The sequence below is a fragment of the Muntiacus reevesi genome, chromosome 4 (assembly GCF_963930625.1).
Source record: "Muntiacus reevesi chromosome 4, mMunRee1.1, whole genome shotgun sequence".
Classification (NCBI taxonomy): Eukaryota; Metazoa; Chordata; class Mammalia; order Artiodactyla; family Cervidae; genus Muntiacus; species Muntiacus reevesi.
In genome coordinates, this window is record NC_089252.1 from 76522985 (window position 1) to 76537335 (window position 14351).

Consider the following 14351-nt stretch of genomic DNA (forward strand, 5'->3'; position numbering starts at 1 on the left):
TTTGTGCTCACCGCTGCTCCGTACTCACCTTAGAGCCGCCCGTCCCACTGCAGTCTTTGGCCCGGTACTGAGTCCGGGAGAACTCCTCCAGCAGCTCCCCGAGTCCTGGCTCCTGCGGTTGCGGGCTGCCCGAAGAAGTCGAGGACCCCGCCGAGGCAGCAGCGGCGGCCCGAGCGCCAGCCATGGCCCAGCCTCCCGTCCCCTTCAGCGCCCCGCGGCCCCCTCAGCGCGGCTCAGCCCAGCACATGGCACCTGCAGATACCAAATACAAGTCCAGAATCTCCACAGCCGCCTCAGCCGCCGCCTTCGCCTTACACTTCCGGTCCCGCCCCACCCAGACGGATGTTTACTCCGGCACTGACCAATTGGAGCCCAAGACTCGCGTCCTGCCCCAAGATTACCCGCCCACCCCCGACGCGGAGCGGTCCAAGTGGTCTCCGGGGAGGGGACCGCGGCCACTCGCAGAAGCCTCCTGCTCCGCCCCACGGGGTTTCCCCGGAAAACCAGGCTAAACCAATGGGACTGCGTCGGGGGAGGTGGACAGCGCGGGAACTAGGAGGAAGGAACCACGGAAAGACCGCGGAAGAGTGAAATGAACCATTAGAGAGAGAGGAGGATGCTGCAATAGTCAACACAATTTACTGAAGGAAAAGGGAGCGGGGAGGGGGATCATGACTGGCTTGAAATTCTGTGATTAAGAAGCCCCATATTATTTTTGTTTTTTTAACCATTTCAAACATTCACAGAAATGGAGAGAATAGTATAATCAACCCTCATGTATCCATTAGCTTGTGTCAACAATAATCCAAATACTATCAATCTATCGATTAGTCAGTCTTTCCCCATCCAATAGAATTGTTTTAAAGCACATCTCATTATTTAATCTGTGAATATTTCAGTATTTATAACAGATTAGTACTGTTCAGTTCAGTTGGCTTAGTTGCGTCCGACTCTACGACCCCAGGGACCGCAGCACCCAGGCCTCCGTGTCCATCATCAGCTCCCGGAGTTTACTCAAGCTCATGTCCATCGAGTCGGTGATGCCATCCAAAAATCTCATCCTCTGTTGTCCCCTTCTCCTGCCTTCAATCTTTCCCAGCAACAGGGTCTTTTCCAATGAGTCAGCTCTTCGCATCGGGGGCCAAAGTATTGGAGTTTCAGCTTCAACATTAGTCCTTCCAATGAACACCCAGGATTGGATCTCCTTGTAGTCCAAGGGACTCTCCAGAGTCTTCTCCAACACCACAGATCAAAAACATCAATTGTTTGGTGCTCAACTTGCTTTATAGTCCAACTGTCACATTCATCCATACATGACTACTAGAAAAACCATAGCTTTGACTAGACCTTTGCTGGCAAAATAATGTCTCTGTTTTTTAATACACTATCTAGATTGGTCATAGCTTTTCCTCCAAGGAGCAGGAGTCTTAATTTCGTGGCTGCAGTCACCACCTACAGTGATTTTGCAGCCCAAAAAATGAAGTCTCTCACTGTTTCCCCATCTATTTGCCATGACGTGATGGGACCAGATGCCATGATCTTAGTTTTCTGAATGCTGAGTTTTAAGCCAGCTTTTTCACTCTCCTCTTTCACTTTCATCAAGAGGTTCTTTAGTTCTTCCTCACTTTCTGCCATAAGGGTGGTGTCATCTGCATATCTGAGGTTATTGAAATTTCTCTCCACAATCTTGATTCCAGCTTGTGCTTCATCCAGTCCAGCGTTTCTCATGATGCACTCTGCATATAAGTTAAATAAGCAGGGTGACAATATATAACCTTGACATATTCCTTTCCATATTTGGAGCCAGTCTGTTGTTCCATGTCCAGTTCTAACTGTTGCTTCCTGACCTGTATATAGATTTCTCAAGAGGCAGATCAGGTGGTATGGTTTTCCCATCTCTTTAAGAATTTTCCAGAGTTTGTTGTGGTCCACACAGTCCAAGGCTTTGGCATAATCAATAAAGCAGGAATAGATGTTTTTCTGGAACTCGCTTGCTTTTTCAGTGATCCAATGGATGTTGGCAATTTGATCTCTGGTTGCTCTGTTGTTCTTTTCTTTATCTTTCATTTATTTTTATTAGTTGGAGGCTAATTACTTTACAATATTGTAGTGGTTTTTGTCATACAATGACATAAATCAGCCATGGATTTGCATGTATTCCCCATCCTGATCCTCCCTCCCACCTCCCTCTCTACCCAATCCCTCTGGGTCTTTCCAATGCACCAGGCCGGAACACTTGTCTCATGCGTCCAACCTAGGCTGGTGATCTGTTTCACTATAGATAATATACATGTTTTGATGCTGTTCTCTCGAAACATCCCACCCTCGCCTTCTCCCACAGAGACTTCTCCAAAAGTCTGTCCTGTACATCTGTGTCTCTTTTTCTGTCTTGCATATAGGGTTATCATACCATCTTTCTAAATTCCATATATGTGTGTTAGTATGCTGTAATGTTCTTTATCTTTCTGGCTTACTTCACTCTGTATAACGGGCTTCAGTTTCATCCATCTCATTAGAACTGATTCAAATGAATTCTTTTTAATGGCTGAGTAATATTCCATGGTGTGTATGTACCACAGCTTCCTTATCCATTCATCTGCTGATGGGCATCTAGGTTGCTTCCATGTCCTGGCTATTATAAACAGTGCTGCGATGAACATTGGGGTGCACGTCTCTCTGTCAGATCTGGTTTCCTCGGTGTGTATGCCCAGAAGTGGTATTGCTGGGTCATATGGCAGTTCTATTTCCAGTTTTTTAAGAAATCTCCACACTGTTCTCCATAGCGGCTGTACTAGTTTGCATTCCCACCAACAGTGTAAGAGGGTTCCCTTTTCTACACACCCTCTCCAGCATTTCTTGCTTGTAGACTTTTGGATAGCAGCCATCCTGACTGGCGTGTAATGGTACCTCATTGTGGTTTTGATTTGCATTTCTCTGATGATGAGTGATGTTGAGCATCTTTTCATGTGTTTGTTAGCCATCTGCATGTCTTCTTTGGAGAAATGTCTGTTTAGTTCTTTGGCCCAGTTTTTGATTGGGTCATTTATTTTTCTGGAATTGAGCTGCAGGAGTTGCATGTATATTTTTGAGATTAATCCTTTGTCTGTTGCTTCGTTTGCTATTATTTTCTCCCAATCTGAGGGCTGTCTTTTCACCTTGCTTATCGTTTCCTTTGTTGTGCAAAAGCTTTTAAGTTTCCTTAGGTCCCATTTGTTTATTTTTGCTTTTATTTCCAATATTCTGGGAGGTGGGTCATAGAGGATCCTGCTGTGATTTATGTCAGAGAGTGTTTTGCCTATGTTCTCCTCTAGGACTTTTATAGTTTCTGGTCTTACATTTAGATCTTTAATGCATTTTGAGTTTATTTTTGTGTATGGTGTTAGAAAGTATTCTAGTTTCATTCTTTTACAGGTGGTTGACCAGTTTTCCCAGCACCACTTGTTAAAGAGGTTGTCTTTTTTCCACTGTATATACTTGCCTCCTTTGTCGAAGATAAGTTGTCCATAGGTTCGTGGATTTATCTCTGGGCTTTCTATTCTGTTCCACTGATCTATATTTCTGTCTTTGTGCCAGTACCATACTGTCTTGATGACTGTGGCTTTGTAGTATAGTCTGAAGTCAGGCAGGTTGATTCCTCCAGTTCCATTCTCTTTCTCAAGATTACTTTGGCTATTTGAGGTTTTTTGTATTTCCATACAAATTGAGAAATTATTTGTTCTAGTTCTGTGAAAAATACCGTTGGTAGCTTAGTAGGGATTGCATTGAATCTATAGATTGCTATGGGTAGAATAGCCATTTTGACAATATTGATTCTTCCAATCCTTGAACACGGTATGTTTCTCCATCTGTTTGTGTCCTCTTTGATTTCTTTCATCAGTGTTTTATAGTTCTCTATGTATAGGTCTTTTGTTTCTTTAGGTAGATATACTCCTAAGTATTTTATTCTTTTTGTTGCAATGGTGAATGGTATTGTTTCCTTAATTTCTCTTTCTGTTTTCTCATTGTTAGTGTATAGGAATGCAAGGGATTTCTGTGTGTTAATTTTATATCCTGCAACTTTACTATATTCGTTGATTAGCTCTAGTAATTTTCTGGTAGAGTCTTTAGGGTTTTCTATGCAGAGGATCATGTCATCTGCAAACAGCGAGAGTTTCACTTCTTCTTTTCCTATCAGGATTCCTTTTGCTTCTTTTTCTGCTCTGATTGCTGTGGCCAAAACTTCCAAAACTATGTTGCATTGTAGTGGTGAGAGTGGGCACCCTTGTCTTGTTCTGGATTTCAGGGGAAATGCTTTCAATTTTTCACCATTGAGGGTAATGCTTGCTGTGGGTTTGTCATATATAGCTTTTATTATATTGAGGTATGTTCCTTCTATTCCTGCTTTCTGGAGAGTTTTAATCATAAATGCATGTTGAATTATGTCAAAGGCTTTCTCTGCATCTATTGAGATAATCATATGGATTTTATCTTTCAATTTGTTACTGTGGTGTATTACATTGATTGATTTGTGGATATTAAAGAATCCTTGCATTCCTGGGACAAAGCCCACTTGGTTATGGTGTATGATTTTTTTAAATATGTTGTTGGATTCTGTTTGCTAGAATTTTGTTAAGGATTTTTGCATCTATGTTCATCAGTGACATTGGCCTGTAGTTTTCTTTTTTTGTGGCATCTTTGTCTGGTTTTGGAATGAGGGTGATGGTGGCCTCATAGAATGAGTTTGGAAGTTTACCTTCTTCTGCAATTTTCTGGAAGAGTTTGAGTAAGATAGGTGTTAGCTCTTCTCTAACTTTTTGGTAGAATTCATCTGTGAAGCCATCTGGTCCTGGGCTTTTGTTTGCTGGAAGATTTCTGATTACAGGTTCGATTTCCTTGCTTGTGATGGGTCTGTTAAGATCTATTTCTTCCTGGTTCAGTTTTGGAAAGTTATACTTTTCTAAGAATTTGTCCATTTCTTCCAAGTTGTCCATTTTATTGGCATAGAGCTGCTGGTAGTAATCTCTTATGATCCTTTGTATTTCAGTGTTGTCTGTTGTGATCTCTCCATTTTCATTTCTAATTTTGTTAATTTGGTTCTTCTTCCTTTGTTTCTTAATGAGTCTTGCTAATGGTTTGTCAATTTTGTTTATTTTTTCAAAAAACCAGCTTTTAGCTTTGTTGATTTTTGCTATGGTCTCTTTAGTTTCTTTTGCATTTATTTCTGCCCTAATTGTTAAGATTTCTTTCCTTCTACTAACCCTGGGTTCTTCATTTCTTCCTTCTCTAGTTGCTTTAGGTGTAGAGTTAGGTTATTTTTTTGACTTTTTCCTTGTTTCTTGAGGTAACCCTGTAATGCTATGAACCTTCCCTTTAGCACTGCTTTTACAGTGTCCCATAGGTTTGGGGTTCTTGTGTCTTCATTTTCATTCATTTCTATGCATATTTTGATTTCTTTTTTGATTTCTTCTATGATTTGTTGGTTATTCAGAAGCGTGCTATTTAGCCTCCATATGTTTGAGTTTTTAATAATTTTTTCCCTATAACTGAGATCTAATTTTACTGCACTGTGGTCAGAAAAGATGACTGGAATGATTTCAATGTTTTTGAATTTATCACGACTAGATTTATGACCCAGGATGTGATCTATTCTGGAGAAGGTTCCGTGTGCACTTGAGAAAAAGGTGAAGTTGGTTGTTGTGGGGTGAAATGTCCTATAGTTATGAATTAGGTCTAGCTGGTGCATTGTGTCATTTAAAGTTTGTGTTTCCTTGTTAATTTTCTGTTTAGTTGATCTATCCATAGTTGTGAGTGGGGTATTCAAGTCTCCCACTATTAATGTGTTACTATTAATTTCCTCTTTCATACTCGTTAGCGTTTGCCTTACATATTGTGGTGCTCCTATGTTGGGTGCATATATATTTTTAATTGTTATATCTTCTTCTTGGATTGATCCTTTGATCATTATGTAGTGTCCTTCTTTGTCTCTTTTCACAGCCTTTATTTGAAAGTCTATTTTATCTGATATGAGCATTGCAACTCCTCCTTTCTTTTGGTCTCCATTTGCGTGAAATATTTTTTTCCAGCCCTTCACTTTTAGTGTGTATGTGTCCCTTGTTTTGAGGTGGGTCTCTTGTAGACAGCATATATAGGGGTCTTGTTTCTGTATCCGTTCAGCCCCTTTTGGTGGGGGCATTCAACCCATTTACATTTAAGGTAATTGTTGATAGGTATTGTCCCGTTGCCATCTACTTTGTTGTTTTGGGTTCACATTTATACAACCTTTCTGTGTTTCCTGTCTAGAGAAGCTCCTTTAGCATTTGTTGAAGAGCTGGTTTGGTGGTGCTGAATTCTCTCAGCTTTTGCTTGTCTGTAAAGCTTTTAAATTCTCCTTCATATCTGAATGAGATCCTTGCGGGGTACAGTAATCTAGGTTGTAGGTTATTCTCTTTCATTACTTTCAGTATGGCCTGCCATTCCCTTCTGGCCTGGAAGGTTGCTATTGATAGATCAGCTGTTATCCTTGTGGGAATCCCTTTGTGTGTTATTTGTTGTTTCTCCCTTGCTACTTTTAATATTTGTTCTTTGTGTTTGATCTTTGTTAATTTGATTAATATGTGTCTTGGGGTGTTTTGCCTTGGGTTTATCCTGTTTGGGACTCTCTGGGTTTCCTGCACTTGGGTGGCTATTTCCTTCCCCATTTTAGGGAAGTTTTCAGCTATTATCTCCTCGAGTATTTTCTCCTGGCCTTTCTTTTTGTCTTCTTCTTCTGGGACTCCTATGATTTGGATGTTGGGGGGTTTCACATTGTCCCACAGGTCCCTGAGGTTGTCCTCATTTCTTTTGATTCTTTTTTCTTTTTTCCTCTCTGCTTCATTTATTTCCACCATTTTATCTTCTACCTCACTTACCCTATCTTCTGTCTCCGTTATTCTACTCTTGGTTCCCTCCAGAGTGTTTTTTATCTCATTTATTGCATTATTCATTTTTAATTGACTCTTTTATTTCTTCTAGGTCTTTATTAAACATTTCTTGCATCTTCTCAATCTTTTTCTCCAGGCTATTTATCTTTAACTCCATTTTGTTTTCAAGATTTTGGATCATCTTTATTATCATTATTCTAAATTCTTTTTCAGGTAGATTCCCTATCTCCTCCTCTTGTGTTTGACTTGGTGGGTATTTTTCATGCTCCTTTACCTGTTGGGTATTTCTCTGCCTTTTCATCTTGTTTAGATTGCTGTGTCTGGAGTGGGCTTTCTGTATTCTGGAGGTGAGGTCTATGGTTCCTTTTGATTGTGGAGGTTTCATCCAGTGGGTGGGGTTGGACGATTGGCTTGTCAAGGTTTCCTGGTTAGGGAAGCTTGTGTCGGTGTTCTGGTGCGTGGAACTGGATTTCTTCTCTCTGGAGTGCAATGGAGTGTCCTGTAATGAGTTTTGAGATGGGTCTATGTGATAGGTGTGACTTTGGACAGCCTGTATGTTGACGCTCAGGGCTATGTTCCTGCATTGCTGAAGAAATTGCATGGTATGTTTTGCTCTGAAACTTACTGGCTCTTGGGTGGTGGTTGGTTTCAGTGTAGGTATGGAGGCTTTTGGATGGTCTCTTAATGTTCCGTGTAGTCAGGAGGTTTCTGGTGTTCTCAGGTTTTGGATTTAAGTCTCCTGCTTCTGGATTTCAGTTTTATTCTTCCAGTAGTCTCAAGGCTTCTCCAACTATACAGCACTGATAATAAAACTTATAGGTTAATGGTGAAAAGATTCTCTGTCATGAGGGACACCTGGAGAGGTTCACAGAGTTACATGAAAAAGAGGAGAGGGAGGAGGGAGATAGAGATGAGCAGGAGGAGAAAAAGCAGGACTCAATAGGAGAGAGACAGATCTACGCAGTTGTCTGTTCCCAGAGTGTTCTCCGTAGCCCAGACACCCACAAAGATTCACAGAATTGGATTGGGAAGAGAATGGGAAAGGAGGAAATAGAGGTGTTCTGAGGTACAAAACGGAGAGTCAACAGTGGGAGACAGTAATCAACACACTCCTGAATAAAAATGGGAACTGAATATTGGATTCTTAAATGTCCAAAATTTATATCACATACTGAAAAGCAAAGATTAAAAATGTAGAGTAGAGGCTAGACTCTTAAAAATACGATATTAAAAACAGAAACAAAAACACAAAAAATTTTAGAAATATATATAAAGTTTGGTTTAAAAATAGGGCTTCTCTTTTTTTTTTTTGCATGGTTATAGTGGAATGAAAATGAAAATTAAGGAGTGGTAGAGGAGTAATAGAGGACTTTATAAGAAAACAAGAGAAAAAGAAAAAAAAAGAAAAGGAAAAAAAACAAGAAAAAAATTTTTTTCCTAATTAAAGGAAATCGTGAAAATATATGAAAATGAAAGTTAAGTAGTAATGGGGGAGTAATAGGGAATTTTAAAAGAAAATAAAAGAGAAAAAATAAAAAAGAAAAGCAAAGAAAAAAAATTTTTTAATTAAAAAAGAAAGGTAAAAATATATCTAGGAATTTCTCTGGAGCTGTTGCGGTCAGTGTGGGTTCGGTTCAGTTTCAGATAGCTCCTTGTTCCAGCTTACACTTGTAGATATCTATAGGCCCTTCCGGTGTAGTCGGTGTTACCTACAGGGATTTTAATCTGTTGCACCGGTCCTTTCTGAAGCGGTTCCCTTTGTTTATTTGGCTTCTGTTTGCCGGTCTCTTCAGTGTCTAATTTCTGCCCTGACACAGGCGGGCAGAGGTGGTCTCTTGTTCAGGTTCGCTAGTTCCGTCGCGCTGCGGGGAGGGGCTGGTGCTGCTTTCCCCGTCTACGCTGCTCAGGCTCCCGGCTGCTCTATATGGAGCGTGCCCTGCGCTGCGCACAGATCCAGTTTTCGGGTACTCCACAAAAGCGCGGACTCGGTTGCGCCTGCGTTTTGTGCCTTCCCCGGCAGAGCAGCTCAGGCAGCCAGGAACTTGAGGGGCGCACTCTCCCCAGGTGCGGTGCGCCCTCTCCCCTCCGCGTCCCCAGCCTCAGTTTCCGCAGCGCCTGTCCGGTGTGAGCGGCTTGTGTTTAGCCGCGACCCTCCCAGAGGATGTCGACCATCCAGAATCTCAGGAAGTCTTTGGTTAGAAACTGGAGGCCCATTTGCAGTGCGGTAGGGAATGCCGTCCTTGGGGCCGAGTTTGCCCCTTTCCCCTCTCCCCTGCCTCCCGCCTCTGGCAGGCTGGGCCGGTCCACAGCCTGCGAGCTCTTCTCTGGACTTGCTAAGACCCTTTGTTCTGCGAACGGCGGGCAGTGTGTTCAGGCCGGTTAATTTTCTCTCTCTCTTTTGCTGTCCCACAGTTTAAGTTGGTATCTCACAAAGGCTCCCTCCGATTGTCCTCAGGGCACTCAGGCCCGGGTCTTACCCCAAGCAATGCCGCCCGCTCCTCTCCGTTCCGCCCCCACTTGCTGGTGGCGGATGAGGGCGTCTGGGGTACTTTTCTGCTGGGAGTTGCTTTCAGGCAAGTAATCTGTGGGTTTTATTTATTTTTCCTCCCAGTTAGGTTGGCCTCCGAGATTTGAAAACTTCCCCCAGACCCGCCAGTGTGAGGATTTCCTGGTGTTTGGAAACTTCCTCTAGTAAGACTCCCTTCCCGGGACGGGTCTCCATCTCTAGCTCTTTTGTCTCTCTTTTTATCTTTTATATTTTGTTCTACCTTCTTTCGAAGACAATGGGCTGCTTTTCTGGGCGCCTGATGTCCTCAGCTAGCAATCAGAAGTTGTTTTGTGACGTTTGCTCTGCGTTGAATTGTTCTTTCGATGAATTTGTAGGGGAGAAACTGGTCTCCCCGTCCTATTCCTCCACCATCTTGGCTCCTCCCGCTCTGCTTTTTCTAAAACCAGCTTGAACATCTGGAAGTTCACGTTTCATGTACTATTGAAGCCTGGCTTGGAGTATTTTGAGCATTACTTTACTAGCGTGTGAGATAAGTGCAATTGTGTGGTAGTTTGAGCATTCTTTGGCATTGCCTTTCTTTGGGATTGAAATGAAAACTGACCTTTTCCAGTCCTGTGATCACTGCTGAGTTTTCCAAGTTTGCAGGCATAGTGAGTGCAGCACTTTCACAGCATCATCTTTTAGGATTTGTAATAGCTCAACTGGAATTCCATCACTTCCACCAGCTTTGTTTGTAGTGATGCTTCCTAAGGGCCACTTGACTCCACATTCCAGGATGTGTGGCTCTAAGTGAGTGATCACACCATCATGATTATCTGGGTTGTGAAGATCTTTTTTGTATAGTTCTTCTGTGTCTTCTTGCCACCTCTTCTTAATATATTCTGCTTCTGTTAGGCCCATACCACCTCTGTCCTTTATTGTGCCCATCTTTGCATGAAATGTTCCCTTGGTATCTCTAGTTTTCTTGAAGAGATCTCTAGACTTTCCAATTCTATTGCTTTCCTCTATTTCTTTGCACTGATGACCGCGAAGGCTTTCTTATCTCGCCTTGCTATTCTTTGGAACACTGCATTCAAATGGATATCTTTCCTTTTCTCCTTTGCCTTTTACTTCTCTTTTTTTCACAGCTATTTGTAAGGCCTCTTCAGACAAACATTTTGCATTTTTGCATTTCTTTTCCTTGAGGTGGTCTTGATCCCTGCCTCCTGTACAATGTCACAAACCTCCATCCAAAGTTCTTCAGGCACTCTGTCTATCAGATCTAATCCTTTGACTCTATTTGTCACTTCCACTGTATAGTCGTTAAGGGATTTGATTTAGGTCATACCTGAATGGTCTAGTGGTTTTCCCTACTTTCTTTAATTCAGAATTTGGCAATAACGAATTCATGGTCTGTGCTAGAGTCAGCTCCCAGTCTTATTTTTGCTGACTGTATCTTCTCCATCTTTGGCTGCAGAGAATATAATCAATCTGATTTTGGTATTGACAATCTGGTGATGTCCATGTATAGAATCTTCTCTTGTGTGGTTGGAAGAGGGTGTTTACTATGACCAGTGCATTCTCTTGGCAAAACTCTGTTAGCCTTTGCCCTGTTTCATTTTGTACTCCAAGGCCAAATTTACCTGTTACTCCAGGTATTTCTTGACTCCCTACTTTTGTATTCCAGTCCCCTATAATAAAATGGATATCTTTTTGGGGTGTTAGTTCTAGAAAGTCTTGTAAGTCTTCATAGAACCGTTCAACTTCAGCTTCTTCAGCATTACTGGTCGGGGCATAGGCTTGGATTACTGTGATATTGAATGGTTTGCCTTGGAAACGAACAGGGATCATTCTGTTGTTTTTGACATTGCTTCTAAGTACTGCATTTCAGACTCTTTTGTTGACTATAATGGCTATTCCATTTCTTCTAAGGAATTTTTGCCCACAGTAGTACTGTTAAAAAAAATGATTAAGGGGCATTCCCTGATGGCCTAGTGTTTAGGATTCCATGTTTTCAGTGCCATTGCCCAAGTTTATTTCCTAGTCTAGGAGCTGAGATTCCATAAGTTAAGCAGCAGGTCAAAAAAAAAAAAATTAAGGAAGAAAACGTAAGTGTTAAACATACTTTAATTCTTCATGAAGTGACCAGTGTTTGGTCCCAAGGATCTAAAAAACTGCAAGATCAGGCTGAAACTAAAGAATAAGGAACAAGGAAGAGAAAAATAGAAAATGAATGAAAAACCATGAAGTAAGTATAGAGCCCAGGGCTGGCTTAGTGTTTGGGGATTGGCTGAATAGATATACTATGTTTCTAGTCAAGCGGCACACTAATAGAGACACCAAAGTTACTAAGGTTTGGTTTGTTGCTCTGGCACCCTGGGCAGGAGTGGTTCCAATCTTTGTCCTACAAATTTATTTCCGTGTTAGTTGCTCAGCCGTGTCTGACTCTTTGTGACTGTAGCCCACCAGACTCCTCTGTCCATGGGATTCTCCAGGCAAGAATACTGGAGTAGGTTGCCATTCCCTTCTCCAGGAGATTCTTCCTGATCCAGGGATGCAACTTGGGTTTCCTGCATTGCAGGCAGATTCTTTATCATCTGAGCCACCAGGGAAGTAATTCTCCCTTTTATCGTCCTCTTGACCATTCACAAGGTTTGGTCAAAAGTATCAGTACTGTCTACGGCCATACCACCCTGAACGCGCCTGATCTCGTCTGATCTCGGAAAAATATCAGTGCTGGACTCCCCTGGTGGTTCAGTGGTTAAGAGTCTGCCTGCCAGTGTGGGAGACATGGGTTTGATCCCTGGTTCAAGAAGATCTCGTGTGCTGCAGGGCAACTAAGCCCACGGCCACAACTACTGAGCCCACATGCCCTAGAGCTCGTGCTTTGCAACAAGAGAAGCCACCGTGATAAGAAGCCCATGCATCACAGCTCCAGTGCAGCCCTGGTTCACTGCAACTAGAGAAAGCCCATACATAGCAATGAAGATCCAGGGCAGTCAAAAATTAAATAAATAAAAAATTTTTTAAAAGTACCAGTACTAACATGACCCTCAGTCGCCATTGCCTCTTCTGTTCTCAGTGTAGTAGTCACAAGAGATGATGTCAAGTGATGTCTTGGAGCTGGTTCCATTCCTCTGTTTTCTTTTCATCCTTTCAGTCAGAGAGAAACCATCTGTTGGCTGATGAAACCATCAGCGGCTCCCTACATGCATTTAAAAGTTTGGGAGACCCCAGATTATTAGGGAGGCAATAATAATTACTAGAAACAAAACAATAGTCATGGTTTGGAGAGAACTCCTGAACCAGGGTCCCCATGATCCAATCCAGTTAAAAAATTGGGGACATCTTTAAACCAGTTGACTTGTTTATATATTTTGTGTAACTATGTCCCCCTTCCCCAGAAATGTTTATGCAGTGAGTTTGTTCCAGAGAAACAGAGGTGTTGGAAACCAGGGAGAAGTTTATGACAGCCAGAAAGGACAAGATCACCAGCATCAAAGCCAGTCCAAGAGTCAGTTTACCCTTCTTTGTAATGACCTGAGACGTGTGAACAAGTATCATTTCAGGCTAGAGCAAGGCAAAACGTGGAGAGAAGAATCATGTAAGAATTCGAAAAAGGATGGTCAGGGAAGAAAGGAGGAATGGAAAGAAACGTTCTTGATCTAACTTCTTGGAAGAAAGCAGTCTACCTCAATGTTGCCTCCTTCTCTCCGTAGTCAATTGGATTTTGAGGTCTCCACATTTACACAGGGCCGGGTGTTAGGTGGGGTCTTCTTCAGTTGTGAAATACTGTGCATTCAAGTTGTGACACCCTGTAATTCGACAGTGATGATAGAGGTCAAGAACCCTCCATAAGGTCCTCTCCAGGAATTTCATCTTTGCAAAAGCAACAAAGTAAAAAGGTAACTGTCTATAAATGACAAAGTACTGTAAAATGCCCATGACTGAAGATCTGATGAGAGTTCATTACAATGGAATAGACAAAGAAATTTGGTTATTTCTGTGACACCCAATATTTTTAAGATAACAACTGGAATTATGGCTGATAACTTTATAGAAGGCATATCAGATTTATAGAAAGTTTATAATTCCTGTAACACTTAGGCTAATAATGTACTCCTACAAAGATAAGCTAAATATCACTTGGAGTGTTTCCTTTGTAATTTAACATATCAAATAAGCCTAATTAGCTTAACATTTTTCTTTTTACAAGGACAGAGAATAAACATTCTAGGGGTTCTTTGGAAAATCCCAGAGTTGGTTTCAGGTAAAAAAAAATTAATTTAGAATTTGATTTTGGGTAAGTTTGTTGAAAATATTCATGTAACCAAAGTAACATGTAAAGACTTTGAAGGCAACCATAGAAAGCTACAGGGTTGTAAAAACCCCAAACCCTTAGTCTTTTAAGATTCAGGGTTTGTTATTTGCATATTAACTGTCTTAAAAAATATGACTAGACTTTTGTGTGTGCCTCGGCAGCACATATACTAAAATTAAAATGATACAGAGAAGATTAGCATGGCCCCTGTGCAAGGATGATATGCAAATTTGTGAAGCATTCCATATTTTTCTTTTTGATGTTTGACAGAAAACAACAAAATTCTGTAAAGCAATTGTCCTTCAATTAAAAAACAAGTTGGCAAGCCGCCTGAAAAAAAAAAGATTTATTAAAAAAAATATGACCAGGCTTTTGACAAAAAAGAAAACTGCACTGCTAATAATCTTGAAAACCTCCACATATCAAAAGTGTTTATTTTTTGGCATTATATATAATTTTAGAGTTCTTTCTCTCCATCAAAAGCATAGTCTAAAATAATTAGCCTCTAGTGCCTATAATTCTTTAATAATTTAGCAGTGCTGTTGTTAAAAATTGTCAAATTTAAGTATGATAACTCTAGTGACTAAAATGTTATAGTCTAAGTACACATTATAAATAAAACAGCATTTAGCAATAAGTTAAA

At 41.2% G+C, this 14351-nt stretch overlaps 1 protein-coding gene and 1 non-coding gene across 4 annotated transcripts in view; one reads left to right on the plus strand and one right to left on the minus strand.

The window, feature by feature from the left end:
- MTMR14 (myotubularin related protein 14) overlaps positions 1-325 on the minus strand; it is a 44132-nt gene extending 43807 nt beyond the window's left edge. For all 3 annotated transcript variants that reach the window (XM_065933221.1, XM_065933220.1, XM_065933222.1), the window contains exon 1: positions 29-325. In XM_065933221.1, coding sequence (XP_065789293.1) covers positions 29-184 — 156 coding nt within the window. In that variant the 5' untranslated portion in view covers positions 185-325. The remainder of the gene's footprint in view (positions 1-28) is intronic.
- Positions 326-13855: 13530 nt separating this feature from the next.
- On the plus strand, positions 13856-13960 carry LOC136168007 (U6 spliceosomal RNA). The gene has a single exon (XR_010663174.1). It is a non-coding gene; the product is annotated as a U6 spliceosomal RNA (small nuclear RNA).
- The last annotated feature ends 391 nt before the right edge of the window (positions 13961-14351 follow it).